At 43.8% G+C, this 13229-nt stretch overlaps 1 protein-coding gene across 1 annotated transcript; it reads left to right on the forward strand.

Annotated features, from left to right (window-relative positions):
- Positions 1-2018: 2018 nt before the first annotated feature.
- Positions 2019-7802, forward strand: VSX1 (visual system homeobox 1). Its single transcript, XM_032351612.1, has 5 exons — positions 2019-2464; positions 4544-4622; positions 5036-5159; positions 6152-6332; positions 7516-7802. Exons 1-5 carry the CDS (start codon positions 2041-2043, stop codon positions 7800-7802), a joined length of 1095 nt encoding a protein of 364 aa, XP_032207503.1. The 5' UTR covers positions 2019-2040.
- The last annotated feature ends 5427 nt before the right edge of the window (positions 7803-13229 follow it).

Raw genomic sequence — 13229 nt, forward strand, 5'->3', positions numbered from 1 at the left:
CCCGCCCCGCCTTTTAGTACCTCTGTGTTCCAGGCCATCCACTTGAGGCCTGTCCTTTGAGTAATCATCTACCTCCCAGGGCAGAGATTTGGGAAGGGAGACTTCAAGACCCTAGCAGAGGCAAGGGGACATTATTAGCTCTCCAGGCTGCAGGCGTGGCGCGAGCGTCCGAGAGAGTTTCTGTACCAAACGGGGAGCCACCTCTTACACCCTCCCCTTGAGAGTGACCCCGGTTGAGCCACCTTGGGGCGGATGGTCCCTCCTGTCTACCCCGGACTCGGTCTCAAAACGTGTGGATCTTTAGGTGTCTTCCTAAACTGCAGCCTCAATTTATTAATAACAAACGACTATTCTGCGGAGCAAAGAGCTAGAGCATGTTGACTTGGTCCTGTACCAACAACAGCTTCCTTTAAATTCCTGGCAGGGCGGAAATTGATGCTGGGGTCCAAAGCCGCCCCTGACCCCCAGCGATTCAAAAGACAATTATCCTAAAGGAAAGTTATTGTTTTGCTAATACCAGGAACAGCTTGCGGGGGAGGAGGGGGAGGGGGAGGAGGAGGGGAGGAGATTTGGGTCTTCCTTTAATAATGGAAAGTTAATGCTCAGCCTGTTGTAATTATCTTTATCGGAAGCTCCTCCTTTAATCTGCATGTTTAACAGAGGACCCACTCGAAGGTGCAGCAAGCCAGAGACCCACTTTTCAGGGCTTGAGCTCCTCTCTCTGGGGCAGGGAACCACTCCGGTGGGACCCAGAGTTTTTAACCTCTCTCACTAGGTGATCTCAGACTGCCCGGCCCTGGGGGTGGGGTGGGTGCATGGGTGCTGAGTGGAGACAATGAAAAGATTCTGTTTCCAGGATTTAGAAAGGGTGGTCTCAAGGTTTTGAACAATTTGAGTTTGGAGGACTCAAATTTTCTGTGTGTGAGCCCAGAGTGGTTTACTCATGTAATTTGGCGCCAACTTTAACAAATCAGGGAGCTCCACAGGAAAATCAGGTTTTCTTTGAATGATGGTAAAATCTGAGTGTAATTTATTTGCCTCCTTGAATAGGGGTGCCTCTCACAGGTCTTATGTTCCAATTTATCTCCCACCCAATTAAGAGTTCCCAGATAAAATACTGGTACATTCTTACACTAAAAAAATATTCACTGCTTATCTAAATTCAAATTTCACTGGACCTCCAGTACTTTTGTTTACTAAACTGAGCACTCTTCCCTGGTTCACTTTACATCTGTCACTCTCTACTACTTCCCCTAGCTCCTGTGAGTTTAACACAGGCTAAAGCCATTTATCGAGCAGGGAGTAACTTCGGCTGGAGATGGAGTGCGAGTGGATTAAATAAATGTTTCCCACTCCCTTCCCTTGAAGATTTTTGGGGAAGGTCCTGGCGGTGGAGTTGGAAGGCTGGCGTGTGTCATATTGGTGGTAGTATGGCTGGGAATGAGGTCTTAGGTCTTTTTAAAAAAATATTTTTAAAAGTTTTACTTATTTAAAAGTAATCTCTACACACCAGGTGAGAACTCAAACTCATAACCCGAGAGTCAGAGTCTCATGTTCCTCTGACTGAGTCAACCAGGTGCCCAGAGGACCTAGGTCTTGGGAGGAGGCTTTGGGGGCAGCTGTGAGCAGGACCTCCATCTAGAGAATCTGGAAGGAAAAGGAAGACCACACCGGGGCCTGGAATATGTGGCTTTTAGAGGAACCGGCAGATAGGGGGGTCGTCCCTTTCTTACTTTCCTCTCCCTGAGAATGGGGGCGGGGAGAGGGTTGGCTGGGGAATGGGCAGGAGGACAGCTGGAGAGGAGAGAGACGGAGGTGATTGAGGGGATTGCAGCTGGGAGGGCGGCGACCGAGGGGAGGGAAACTTGTGGCGTCCCCATATCGCGGGGTCCGGGGCGATGACGTGTCCGCGACCCACTGATTGGACCCTCCTGGCCTTCCGTGCCCGACGGGGTGTCCAGCAGTATAAAGCGTCCTCTGAGCTGTGCCCACTCAGCAAACGGGACCTAGCGAAGGTCAAGTCTCTCCCACTGAGAAGCAATGATCTACCAGGACGCACTTTCCGACGGGCGCTCCAGGAGCAGGGCGCTGGTGCCTGGCGGCTCACCTAGTGTTCCGCGCCCCCGCAGCTTCGCCATCACAGACCTGCTGGGCCTGGAGGCTGAGGTGCCTGCGCCTTCCGACTCCGGGCCAGGATCTGGTTGCGAGACCTCCCCGGCCGCATCCTGCACGGGTCCGGGTGTCGGGAGCTCCTGCCTGGCGCGCGGGGCCCTCCCACTGGGGCTCGGCCTTCTCTGTGGTTTCGGCGCGCAGCCTCCTGTGGCTGCTCGGGCGCCCTGCCTGCTCCTAGCCGACGTGCCGTTTCTTCCACCAGGAGCGCCTGAGTCCGCTGTCCAGCAAGCCCCAGGTGGTCCGGCTCCCCACTTCAGCAGCCAGAAGAGCAGCGAGAGCGTCTCGACGTCCGGTAATCAGGCCAGCCCATCCGGGTTTTGCCCCTCTTTCCTCCGGCTTAGGGCAGTGCAGGGGTAATTCACCATAACCTCACTGAGCCCCTATTCCCAGCATTCCGGATTTAAGGGAAGTCGGGACCCCAGGCAGTGGTCCCGTCGGAGGAGGCGTATTCTCTCAGCCTCGATCCCTGACCCTTGCCTCTCCCTAAATCCCTGCCTCTTCTCCGGGATCTAGTCCCGCAGCACAGCGGATATCACCAACACCCGGTTCTCGACCTACCCTGGGGGTCTCGGCAACCAAGCAGCGGTCTTCTGAGGGTTTTTCCTCAGCGCCCGACGCGAGTCTCGGCCTCTACGAACGGCATAGGTCAGTGAGGCCCGGGCGTGCTTGTTCATCACCTGCACAGAACCCAGTACCCTGCGTGCGCTCAAAGGTTTGCTGGATTAAAGATTGAATAGCACGCGGCCTGCAGGCCTGGAACTGTCCGCCTTCTGGGGTGCTGAAAAGGGAATCTAGGTACCGCCTTTTTCACTTTGTGCTGCCTTCCCTCCTTCCCACACGTGAGAAAGGACTAAACTCGCCAATTTCGTTGCGCTATGCTCAGCAATTTGTTCCGAGCCCAGTTATTTCCTCAAAGAAGTTGAGGCGGAATATGGGGAAAGAGAAGGAGGCAAAAAGAAAAAAATTGAGAGGTCTGGGGTGTGGGTGGAAGAAAACAGAGAATTATATTAGAAAACGTGGACTGAGAGAAACTGTGTAGAGCCTAGAGCTGAGCATCCAGGCAGCCAAGGCAAAAGAGTACATTGAGTCTCCACTGATAATAAAAGTAACAAAATAATAAAACTAAGCATGACAGATCAGCAGGCAAGCAAACTTTCATTCTGCTTAAAAAAAAAACTGTATTAATAGGTCTTTCTGTAAAATAAAACAAACCATTATATTAGTAATTTCACTAAAAAATTCAGAAACCACCTTCATAGGAGGAGTTTTTTTCTTTCTGAGCACTGGTAAAATGAAAGACAAAATATGACTAGATTTTGTCAAGAAAGAGTTTCCTGGATCCCACTTCCAGAGATTCGGAATTGGTACAGCAAGGCAGGGAGTGAGTGCAGTTCTGACAAGGCTTCTAGTGTCAAACCTCGGCCCCCACCCCTGGTTAGAGAAATTTTGATGTATTGGTTAAAAGGAGGGGTTGGCGGTGGAAAGAAGTGAATGAATTTGGGAGTTGGGAGCTAAGTGGTGGTAGAGAGTGCCATTAACAGCCAAGTAGCTTCACACAGTCTTCATACAATACTTCACCATGTACAATCTTTGTGATCTTGGGAAAGTTACTTCACCTCTCTGCACCTCAGCTTCTTCATCTGTAAAAATAGGACAATACTAGCAGCTCTCCTGAAGTTCTTTTATTTTATGAAGAATAACTGTGATAATGCATGCTAATGAGTGCTAAGGAGAGTGCCTGGAATATAGTAAGTGCTAACAATGCTAGTGTGTATTAATAAATGTTAACATTCCTCAGCAGAATCATAACTTCAATCTTCATATTAGAATCCAGAGAAAGTGAAAAATATGCTCACTTTTTTCTGGGGCACCTGGGTGGCTCAGTGGGTTAAGCCTCTGCCTTCGGCTCAGGTCATGATCCCAGGGTACTGGGATCGAGCCCCACATCAGGCTTACTGCTCAGCAGGGAGCCTGCTTCCCCCCTCTCTCTGTGCCTGCCTCTCTGCCTACTTGTGACCTCTGTCTGTCAAATTAGTAAACAACATTTTTTAAATTAAAAAAAAAGAAAAATATGCTCACTTTTTAAAAAAAGATTTATTTGTTTATTTGAGAGATTGCATGCATAAGTGGGAGATGGAGAGGGAGAGAGAATCTCAAGCAGATTCCATGCTGAGCATGGAGCCTAACTTGGGGCTCAGTTTCATAACCCTGAGATCATTACCTGAGCTGAAGCCAAGAGTGGGAGACTTGACTGACTGTGCCACCAAAGTGCTCTGAAAAATAGGCTCACCTTTAAAAACAGGGTTTTTTTTTTTTCAATAAAAGGTAATGTGCTCACCTTTAAAATCTTCTCTTTCTCCTGTGCTAACAGATGAGGATAGCCCATCTGAAGACAGGTGTGGCCTGAAACTGTCCCCTACTCCTGGCAAGAGGAAGAAGAGGCGGCACAGGTATATAACCAGGCTGTCTTCCCTGGCCCTTTACTTAGGACACAGAATCTGGGAATCTATGGTGCTGCATTATGACAGGCCCTGTGGCCTCTTGATTGACACATAATAGCCATTTGGGAACATAATTCTGCTATTCACAGGAGGCTGCAGGATAATCTTTGTAGCATTTTAAAGACAATTTTGTGGCCCTTTAAAATAGATCTTAGAATGAGTTGATAGAATTCATCGAGGAGGAAAAAATATGTTAAAGAACTTCTGGACTTTCCAGAGGCCAATCATTTAGAGGTGGGATATCCAGTTATCATGAGGTGGCCTTTTAAGGTGTGGAAAGGCAGGCCTGGGTCTTGTACATCTGGGAAGCCTGGCAGCCTCCTGTGGACATGCACTTACATGTGCTTTGGGTCTCCTTACAGGACTGTTTTCACTGCCCACCAGCTGGAAGAACTGGAGAAGGCATTCAGTGAGGCCCACTACCCTGATGTGTATGCCCGGGAAATGCTGGCCATGAAAACTGAGCTTCCAGAAGACCGAATACAGGTGTCTGGGGTCCCCTTTCTCTTTCCCAAAGACATCACAGAGAACATGCTTTTTTCACATACACACAGGCACCTCTAAACAACCCCACACGTTTCCCTTGACACACAAACCGAGGCTCACTTAGCTGCAGGTACCACAATGCTAGAGCCATTCTGTATGTTTATTCCAAAAAGACAGCACCTGTAATCCAAATGTCTTTTTTCTTTTATTAATTTATTCCTTAAAATTACACAATAATGTATGCTGCAACTAAAAACTACATATACAGTTATATCTATCTATAACTCTATTTATCTATCATCTCTTTGACTATCATTCCCTGAGAGAAACCAACATAAATAGCCCATTGCAACCTTTTGGCACACCATCTATGTCATATATATTTGGCCCTGAATATGTTTACATGTGTATACCTATAGATATATGTATATTTACACACATGGAATTTTTTTCTTTGTTTATACAAAAAGACATTGTTATACTTCTTAGCCTCTTTGCTTGACAACACATTTTGGACACTTCCCCAGGTCAGAAGATATGTCACTAACTCTTTTTTTTTTTTTTAAACAGCCAATCAATATTCCTTATTGTTTCTTTATTAAGATAATATTTTCCAGGACAAATTTCACCAACAAACCAACAACCGTACATTAAAAGGGACCATTGCTACTGTGAACTCTTTCCAACCAATGAGAAAAATCAGGAAACATAATAGTCCACTTTTTTACACGACAAGGGAAATAATACTTTGATTTTATTTTTGTCATTCCTGGCTCTCTGGAAAACCTTAGTGGAAACTGATTGCATATTATCCACACAATGATGAGTCCCTGTGAGTTTTGAGTGAATAGTAGGCACAGCTCCTTAAGGTCTGGGATTTGAACCACTAGTTGGCTGTTTTTAGGACTCCCTGGTAAGGGACACTTAAGAGCATCCTCTTTACTGTGTCTCCTCCTGTATGCTCTTCTGCTTCCTGTCTTGCCTCACATCAGGTCTGGTTTCAAAATCGGAGGGCCAAGTGGCGGAAGCGGGAGAAGCGTTGGGGTGGTAGCAGCGTGATGGCTGAGTACGGCCTTTATGGGGCCATGGTGCGACACTGCATCCCACTGCCGGACTCCGTCCTCAATTCCACCGAGGGTGGCCTGGTTGGTTCCTGTGCACCCTGGCTCTTGGGTAAGGAAGAGGGCCCTGCAGCCAGCAAGAAGGCCAGAAATGCTGGGGGAGGGGCCAGGGTTCCCTGAAGGGCAGCCATTTGCCAAGCCAGTCAACATCCATTTACTCAGTTTGGGGCCTAGAATATCACATTGATTTTAATTAATTCCAAGATTGAAACTATGGTCAGTAGAATTATTTTTCATCAAAACTGTGTAGGCAGTGTGTGGAAAGGTCACATCAGTTCTTGGTTCTAAAAGTGGAATGGTATACTTGTAATTTGTGAAATATATTTTCAAACTGTTGAGTGCTATTACAAGGTTTGGAAACCATACAATGTAGAGCTCATGATAATAGGAATGAGGATAGTTCTAAGCAGAGAAATCTGTAGGTGATTAACCCCCTACATACAAGAAGGTTTGGGGTCTGAGTCCTAGTTCTGCCATTAACAACTTGCTTTTTTCTGTCTCATAGACAGAACAGTCTGCTCAAGAGAGGTCCAAGCTTTGGGACTGGGCATTCTGGGTGTTTTCTGTACCAGAAACTAATGGGATCACACCTGGGAGGAATGAATCACAAGATAGCCCCTGGGGTAGGGTAGGAGATTAGAATTAGGGGTGTGTGTGTGGTGGGGGGGGTTGTTTAGCACTCATTTAGCCCCTAGGGTCATTCGGTCATTTGCTGTGGTGAGACTAGAGATAACAATTGTAAATATGGCCTAGACTTTGCCCTCAAAGACTGAAGAACCAGAGAGAATTTTGGGCTGGGAACCAAATCCACCCCTCTGAACTTCTACAAGCAGATCAGGTGCAGGGTAGTGGTACTTACTGGTATCTGCAGAGCTGTGGCCACAAGAAAGTGGGCTCAGTGCTGCCAGACATCTTACTTTCAGAAAAGCTGGAAGTCTGGCTTTTGATGTGCCTTCTCTTGATTTCAAATCATTGGCAACAATTAAATTAAGAGAAAATCATTTTAATACCGTTGCTGGCTGCACCCCACAGGCAGACATCAGATTTTAACACCTAATGGGGTTAGGTGTTAACCCCGTTAGTAGGTAACTTGGCATCCTTAGTGACCCCAGAGATGGGCACTGATGAGGGCACTTCTAATGGAATTTTGAGAACAATGACCAGGAAGAGACTTACAAAATTGCTGAATTTGGAGATATCTATTTTTTATTTTTTCTCTTTTCTTTTTTGGGAAGGGATGCATAAGAAATCCACAGGGATGATAAGGAAACCGGGGAATGAAGAAAAGCTGACAGGACTCTGGGACTCAGACCACCTCCAGGAAGGTTCTAGCCCAAGACTGGCAGGATCCCAGAGAGGCTCAGTTGAAGCCCGCCCTGAGAATGGCTTGGAAGATGTGGCTATTGATCTCTCCAGCTCTGCTCGGCAGGGGACCAAGAAAGCTCACCAGGGCAATAGTGCCCTAGGATGCTCAGACTCCTCCAGGCTGAAGGGGCTCCAGCCAGGAAAGGTAGGAGCCTGAAGAGGCCCACAGGACCCACTGTCAAAGGCTGGGCAATGTGTTCATCCCTCATGGCATTTTCCACAAGACAGAAGTTGTCTAAGACCAGAACTCTCAGTTGGACTTTCTTCTTCCAGTGTTAGGATACAACGCAATGCCACTTGCTTTAAGAAGACAAAGGGATGGCTTAGGGAAAATCCCATTTTACTCTAGATGGGAACCATTCCTTAAAGGCACTTGAACCAGTTAATTTCATATAAAATTTTACATCTCTTTTATAGAACTTGAGGGGGAGGATTTAAAGTTCAAAAAGCATATATACTTCTGGACCTCATTTTGAAATTTGGTTCAATATACTGTGTAGATTAGTAGGTGAGGTCTGATGTTCTTACTCTGAATTTGAAAATATAAATTTATTTAACCTCCAGAGAATCAGATGTCTTTAAAAATAGCAAAGAGCCCATACAGACATGAATGAATTAAAGTATCTTTACCTTAAACTTGGCTTTGGACATTTCAGATTTTCTTGTTAGGGAATACTTTTGTATTATTTTAAGCATCATTTGATAGGCTGTATACATTGGAACTCATAAGTAAGAAAGAAAACCATACTTTCCCTTCCCTTCTGAAATATCGTGGGACCATGTTTAAATAATTATTCAATATCTATAAGCAATGTTTTAAAGATAGATGAGTCTTTTTGGTCTTTTAAAATTTATGTTTGAAAGCAACTTGGATTTCATGAATGTTTCCTTTCCTGTATTTCTTTTGCCACATTTATTTTTTAAGAATAAATGTTCTGTGGTGTGTTGCTTCTTAGGATGCTCTTTCTGTTACATGTGTATGCAATGCCACTATCACTGATTCCCTAAAGAAGCTCCTCCCCTCTCCAGCCCCTTTGCCCCCCCCCCTTTTTAAAAAGATTTAATTTATTTATTTGACAGACAGAGATCACAAGTAGTCAGAGAGGCAGGCAGAGAGAGAGAGGGAAGCAGGCTCCCTGCTGAGTAGAGAGCCTGATGTGGGGCTTGATTTCAGGACTCTGAGATCATGACCTGAGCCAGAGGCAGAGGCTTAACTCACTGAAACACCCAGATGCCCCTCCTTTGGCCCTTTTAAATCTCAGAATATCTTTAGGCTGTAGCACGTATCATGTGTAGCTTTGTAAAATCCCACTGGGTGGCAGCCAGGTCTAATTCACTTTTTATTATTTTATTTTACTATTTTATTTTATTTTTGAGAGAGAGAGTGCACAGTAAGAGAGTGCCCTCATGCAAGAACTGGGGTGGAGAGTGGCAGAGGGAGAGGGAGAGAGAGAATCCGATGATCTCATGACCCTGAGATCATGACCTGAGTGAAAATCAAGAGTTGGATACTTAATCGACTGAGCCACCCAGCTGCCCTTAATTTACCTTTTAGAGTTCAAGTTCAGAGAGAGCTTAGATTCATCATCTTTCACCTCAAGCTTCATGATGAAGCCAGAGTGGGGAAGGAAAGTAAGGATCCCCCATTTGAGAGGCCTTCTCTGGAAGTTGGTGCAGTCAGACTAGGTCTGTTTTTCCCATCTTTCCAGATGATAAAACAGAGCCTCCCTTCCTTTGGTCTTTCTCATCCTAGCTAGTTCCATACTATTGGGAGAAGTAAATGTTACCTATTCTTACTGTAGAAACAGACAACCATGAGCACTACCTCCTTTTATTCATTCTGGCTCATAGAGAGCATTGCTGAATCCTGAGACTAAAGGGAGAAAGATCAGGTGTTGGCAAAGAACTCTAGAAATTATGTTCTAACTTTCCTGTCTAGAGGCACCCGACCACACTCAAGCCAAATGGCCATGCTTGTTTTGGACCATCTTCTGCCTCACAGCTGGTTGTAAGATTCTTGCTTCCATCTCTCTTCCATCTCTAAGGTTGAGTTTGGGGGAGGGAGCTAGTAACCTGTGCAACCAACATACATCAAAGGTCTCCCACAAATGGACACATTTTCTGGAAAAATACATATTACTAACACTGACTCCAGAATAAGTATGAACTTTGAAAAATCACTAACCAAAAAAGTCATAAACATTTGTACTATAGACAGAAGTTCCTACACCAGGAAAGCAAAGTGAATTTAGTATCATAATAGGAAATTATTTAAACATTTTATTAACAACTCAAACAATGAATATTAACATTTCATTCAAGAAATACCTATTTCCTTTTTTTTAATTTCTTTTCAGTGTAACAGTATTCATTGTTTATGCACCACACCCAGTGCTCCATGCACCACCTGGTTCCCCCAACCTCCCCCCTCCCCCCCCCCCCCGTCCCTTCAAAACCCTCAGGTTGTTTTTCAGAGTCCATAGTCTCTCATGGTTCACCTCCCCTTCCAATTTCCCTCAACTCCCTTCTCCTCTCCATCTCCCCATGTCCTCCATATTATTTGTTATGCTTCACAAATAAGTGAAACCATATGATAATTGGCTCTCTCTGCTTGACTTATTTCACTCAGCATAATCTCTTCTAGTCCCATCCATGTTGCTACAAAAGTTGGGTATTCATCCTTTCTAATGGAGGCATAATACTCCCTAGTGTATATGGACCACATCTTCCTTATCCATTTGTCCACTGAAGGGCATCTTGGTTCTTTCCACAGTTTGGCGACCATGGCCATTGCTGTTATAAACACTGGGGTACAGATGGCCCTTCTTTTCACTACATCTGAAGAAATACCTATTTCTTTAAAAAAAAAAAACTTAAAAGTAGGAATAGAGGATGCTTATTTTAAAAATAGCATCTTAGGGGCTCCTGGGTGGCTCAGTCTTTAAGCGTCTGCCTTTGGCATGGGTCATGATTTCAGGGTCCTGGGATCGAGACCTGCATTGGGCTCTCTGCTTGGCTGGAAGCCTGCTTTCCTTCTCCCACTCTGCCTTCCCCTGCTCCTTTTCCTGCTCTCTCTCTCTCTCTCTCTCTCTCTGTGTCAAATAAATAAATAAAATCTTTAAAAAGCCCCAAAACAAAAAACCCCCATAATAATAGCATCTTAATATATATATTTAAGATTTTTATTCATTTATTTGACAGAGGGAGAGAAACCACAAGTAGGCAGAGAGGTAGGCAGAGAGAGAGGGGGAAGCAGGCTCCCTGCTAAGCAGATAGCCCAATGCAGGGTTCCATCCCAGGACCCTGAGGTCATAACCTGAGCCAAAGGCAGAGGCTTAACCCACTGAGCCACCCAGGTGCCTCACATCTTAATATTTTGTAATGTGTGTGTATATATATGTATATATACATATATATGTGTATATGTATATGCACACACACACACACACACACACAATACATATATCTAAAAGCCCAGTCTTTGAGGTGGCTCTGTTACCTTCCTAACTGTGGGCATTATATAAACTTTCTGATCTTTCAGTTTTTTCAGTCATAAAATGAGGATAATAATAGAACATTCTCATTTCCCCAGAAGATGAGATAAGAGGACAAGAGTAATGTACTTAGCTCAGTTTCTGGCATGGCAGAGAAAAAGAAAAATAAATATTAGCTATTATATGACTATTACTGGCATTCCTATTAATATCAAGACTCAAATGAGAATACTTTCCACCATTATTTAACAACATGGGATCGACTAAGTACAGAATGGAATAGTAACCTATTAGAATGCTCTGTGTAAGCAACATTTAGGAAGAGTTCCAGGAACAAAGTAGGACAGACTTTTGGTCTTCTTTTGTATTTTTTAAGTTTCATAAAATTAGTATGTAAAAATAAAATTAATTTGTTAATATTATTAAAATAGTAATATCTCTTTTTCAGTTTAGAGCTAAATTCACACTGGACAAAAACTCTTGAAAATACAGTGTGAAAACTTTTTATGATGAAAAGTCTGTACTCTGCTCACATCTCCTGTCTGGTTCTTAGAAGTGCCAATTTGATAATGAAGAGACAAGCAGGCATTTTACACACAGTCTTCTCAAACCCTTACTGAAATTATGCAGCCGGTCAAAATAAAATCTGCTCACAGACTGACAACAGGACTGAATCATTCCAGCTTTCAAAATTGCTTACTGGCTAAAATATGGCTATAAAATCTCAAAAGGAGATTGTAAAAAATTACAATTTTAGTGAGGCCAATTTAAAAAGATTCCTAATATGTCACATTCCCAGAATCACACTCCCAGGTTGCTTTCAGCAGCAGGAGGCAGCACATCAGGGCATGAGAAATTTCATGAGCTCAGGAGATACTTTCAGAAATGACATTTGAACAAGATGTGGAAATCACTGTTGTTTCCTTTGGTTTAGCAGTATAAATATAATAAAATATACACACACAATATATATATATTTCTGAACCACTTAAGAGGAAGTTGCGTATATCATCTGCCTCTTTTTCTCTTTTTTTCCAGGATTATTGTGATATAATTGATATAGCCCATTATGTAAATCTAAGGTGTACAATCTGATGATTTGATACATGAGTATATCACAAAATGTTTACTGCAATAGGTGAGTTAACACATCTTTCACCTCATAGCATTACCATTTGTTGTTATGGAGAAAACATTAAAATGCTACTTTCATCACTACTTTAAAGAACACAGTGTGGTAACTATGGTCACCATGCTGTATCTTAGATCCCCCAGAATTTATCTTATAACTGAAAGTTTGTACCTTTTGACCAGTAACTACCCATTCCCCCACTCCTCTGCCCTGACAATCACTGTTCTACTCTGTTTCTATGGGTTTCACATTTTCAGATTCCTTATAAGTGAAATTGTGGTTTTTGTCCTTCCCTGTGTTAGAAGGTCCTCGGGAGCTTCCTAGGTGAAACCTGAAATCTATACGGGACTGTATGTGGAGGGTAGGGAGAGATGGACAAAAGAGGCAGGCACTCCAGGTTGGTAGGTGGCAGTTCTAATAGCAAAAGGAACATACATACAAGGCTGGTCTTGGGTGGCAGCAAGATTGGTAGATTTCTGCACCTGCCTGCCAGAACTTAAAAGTTTTTACAAAGGTCTTAAGTGTGTTCAGTCACATATACTGTTCAGATGGTTTCAGGACCACATGCACTTTCTCAAGTTTGTATCCTTAGGGAAGCCTCTGGAAGTGGAAAAGGCAATGGAATGCACATTCTAAGAACAGGGGAGGGGTTGAGCAAACTCTGATTATCATGGTCCAGTTCATGGGCGAACTGGCAGTCATATCTTCTGGATGACGTCTTCTAGCCGTCAGTCTGACTTACTTCACTTAGCATAAAACTCTCAAGATCCACCCATACTGTTGCAAATGACAGGATTTTCTTCTTTGTATGGTTGAATAATATTCCATTATATATTCATAAATTATATATATAATACATTTATCTCACTTATATATTTACCAATCATATGTATATTTCTCACTTTTTAAAATCTATTTATCTGTCAGTAGACACTTAGGTCACTTACAGGTCTTGGCT

This window comes from Mustela erminea, chromosome 7 (assembly GCF_009829155.1).
Source record: "Mustela erminea isolate mMusErm1 chromosome 7, mMusErm1.Pri, whole genome shotgun sequence".
NCBI classification, from domain to species: Eukaryota; Metazoa; Chordata; class Mammalia; order Carnivora; family Mustelidae; genus Mustela; species Mustela erminea.

Excerpts from the sequence above, each read along its gene's own strand:
- VSX1 (XM_032351612.1), top strand. The coding sequence starts at position 2,041 with ATGATCTACCAGGACGCACTTTCCGACGGGCGCTCCAGGAGCAGGGCG. Across the intron at positions 2,465-4,543 it reads CGAGAGCGTCTCGACGTCCG|ATGAGGATAGCCCATCTGAA; the intron begins GTAATCAGGCCA and ends CTGTGCTAACAG. Across the intron at positions 6,333-7,515 it reads CTGTGCACCCTGGCTCTTGG|GGATGCATAAGAAATCCACA; the intron begins GTAAGGAAGAGG and ends TTTTTTGGGAAG.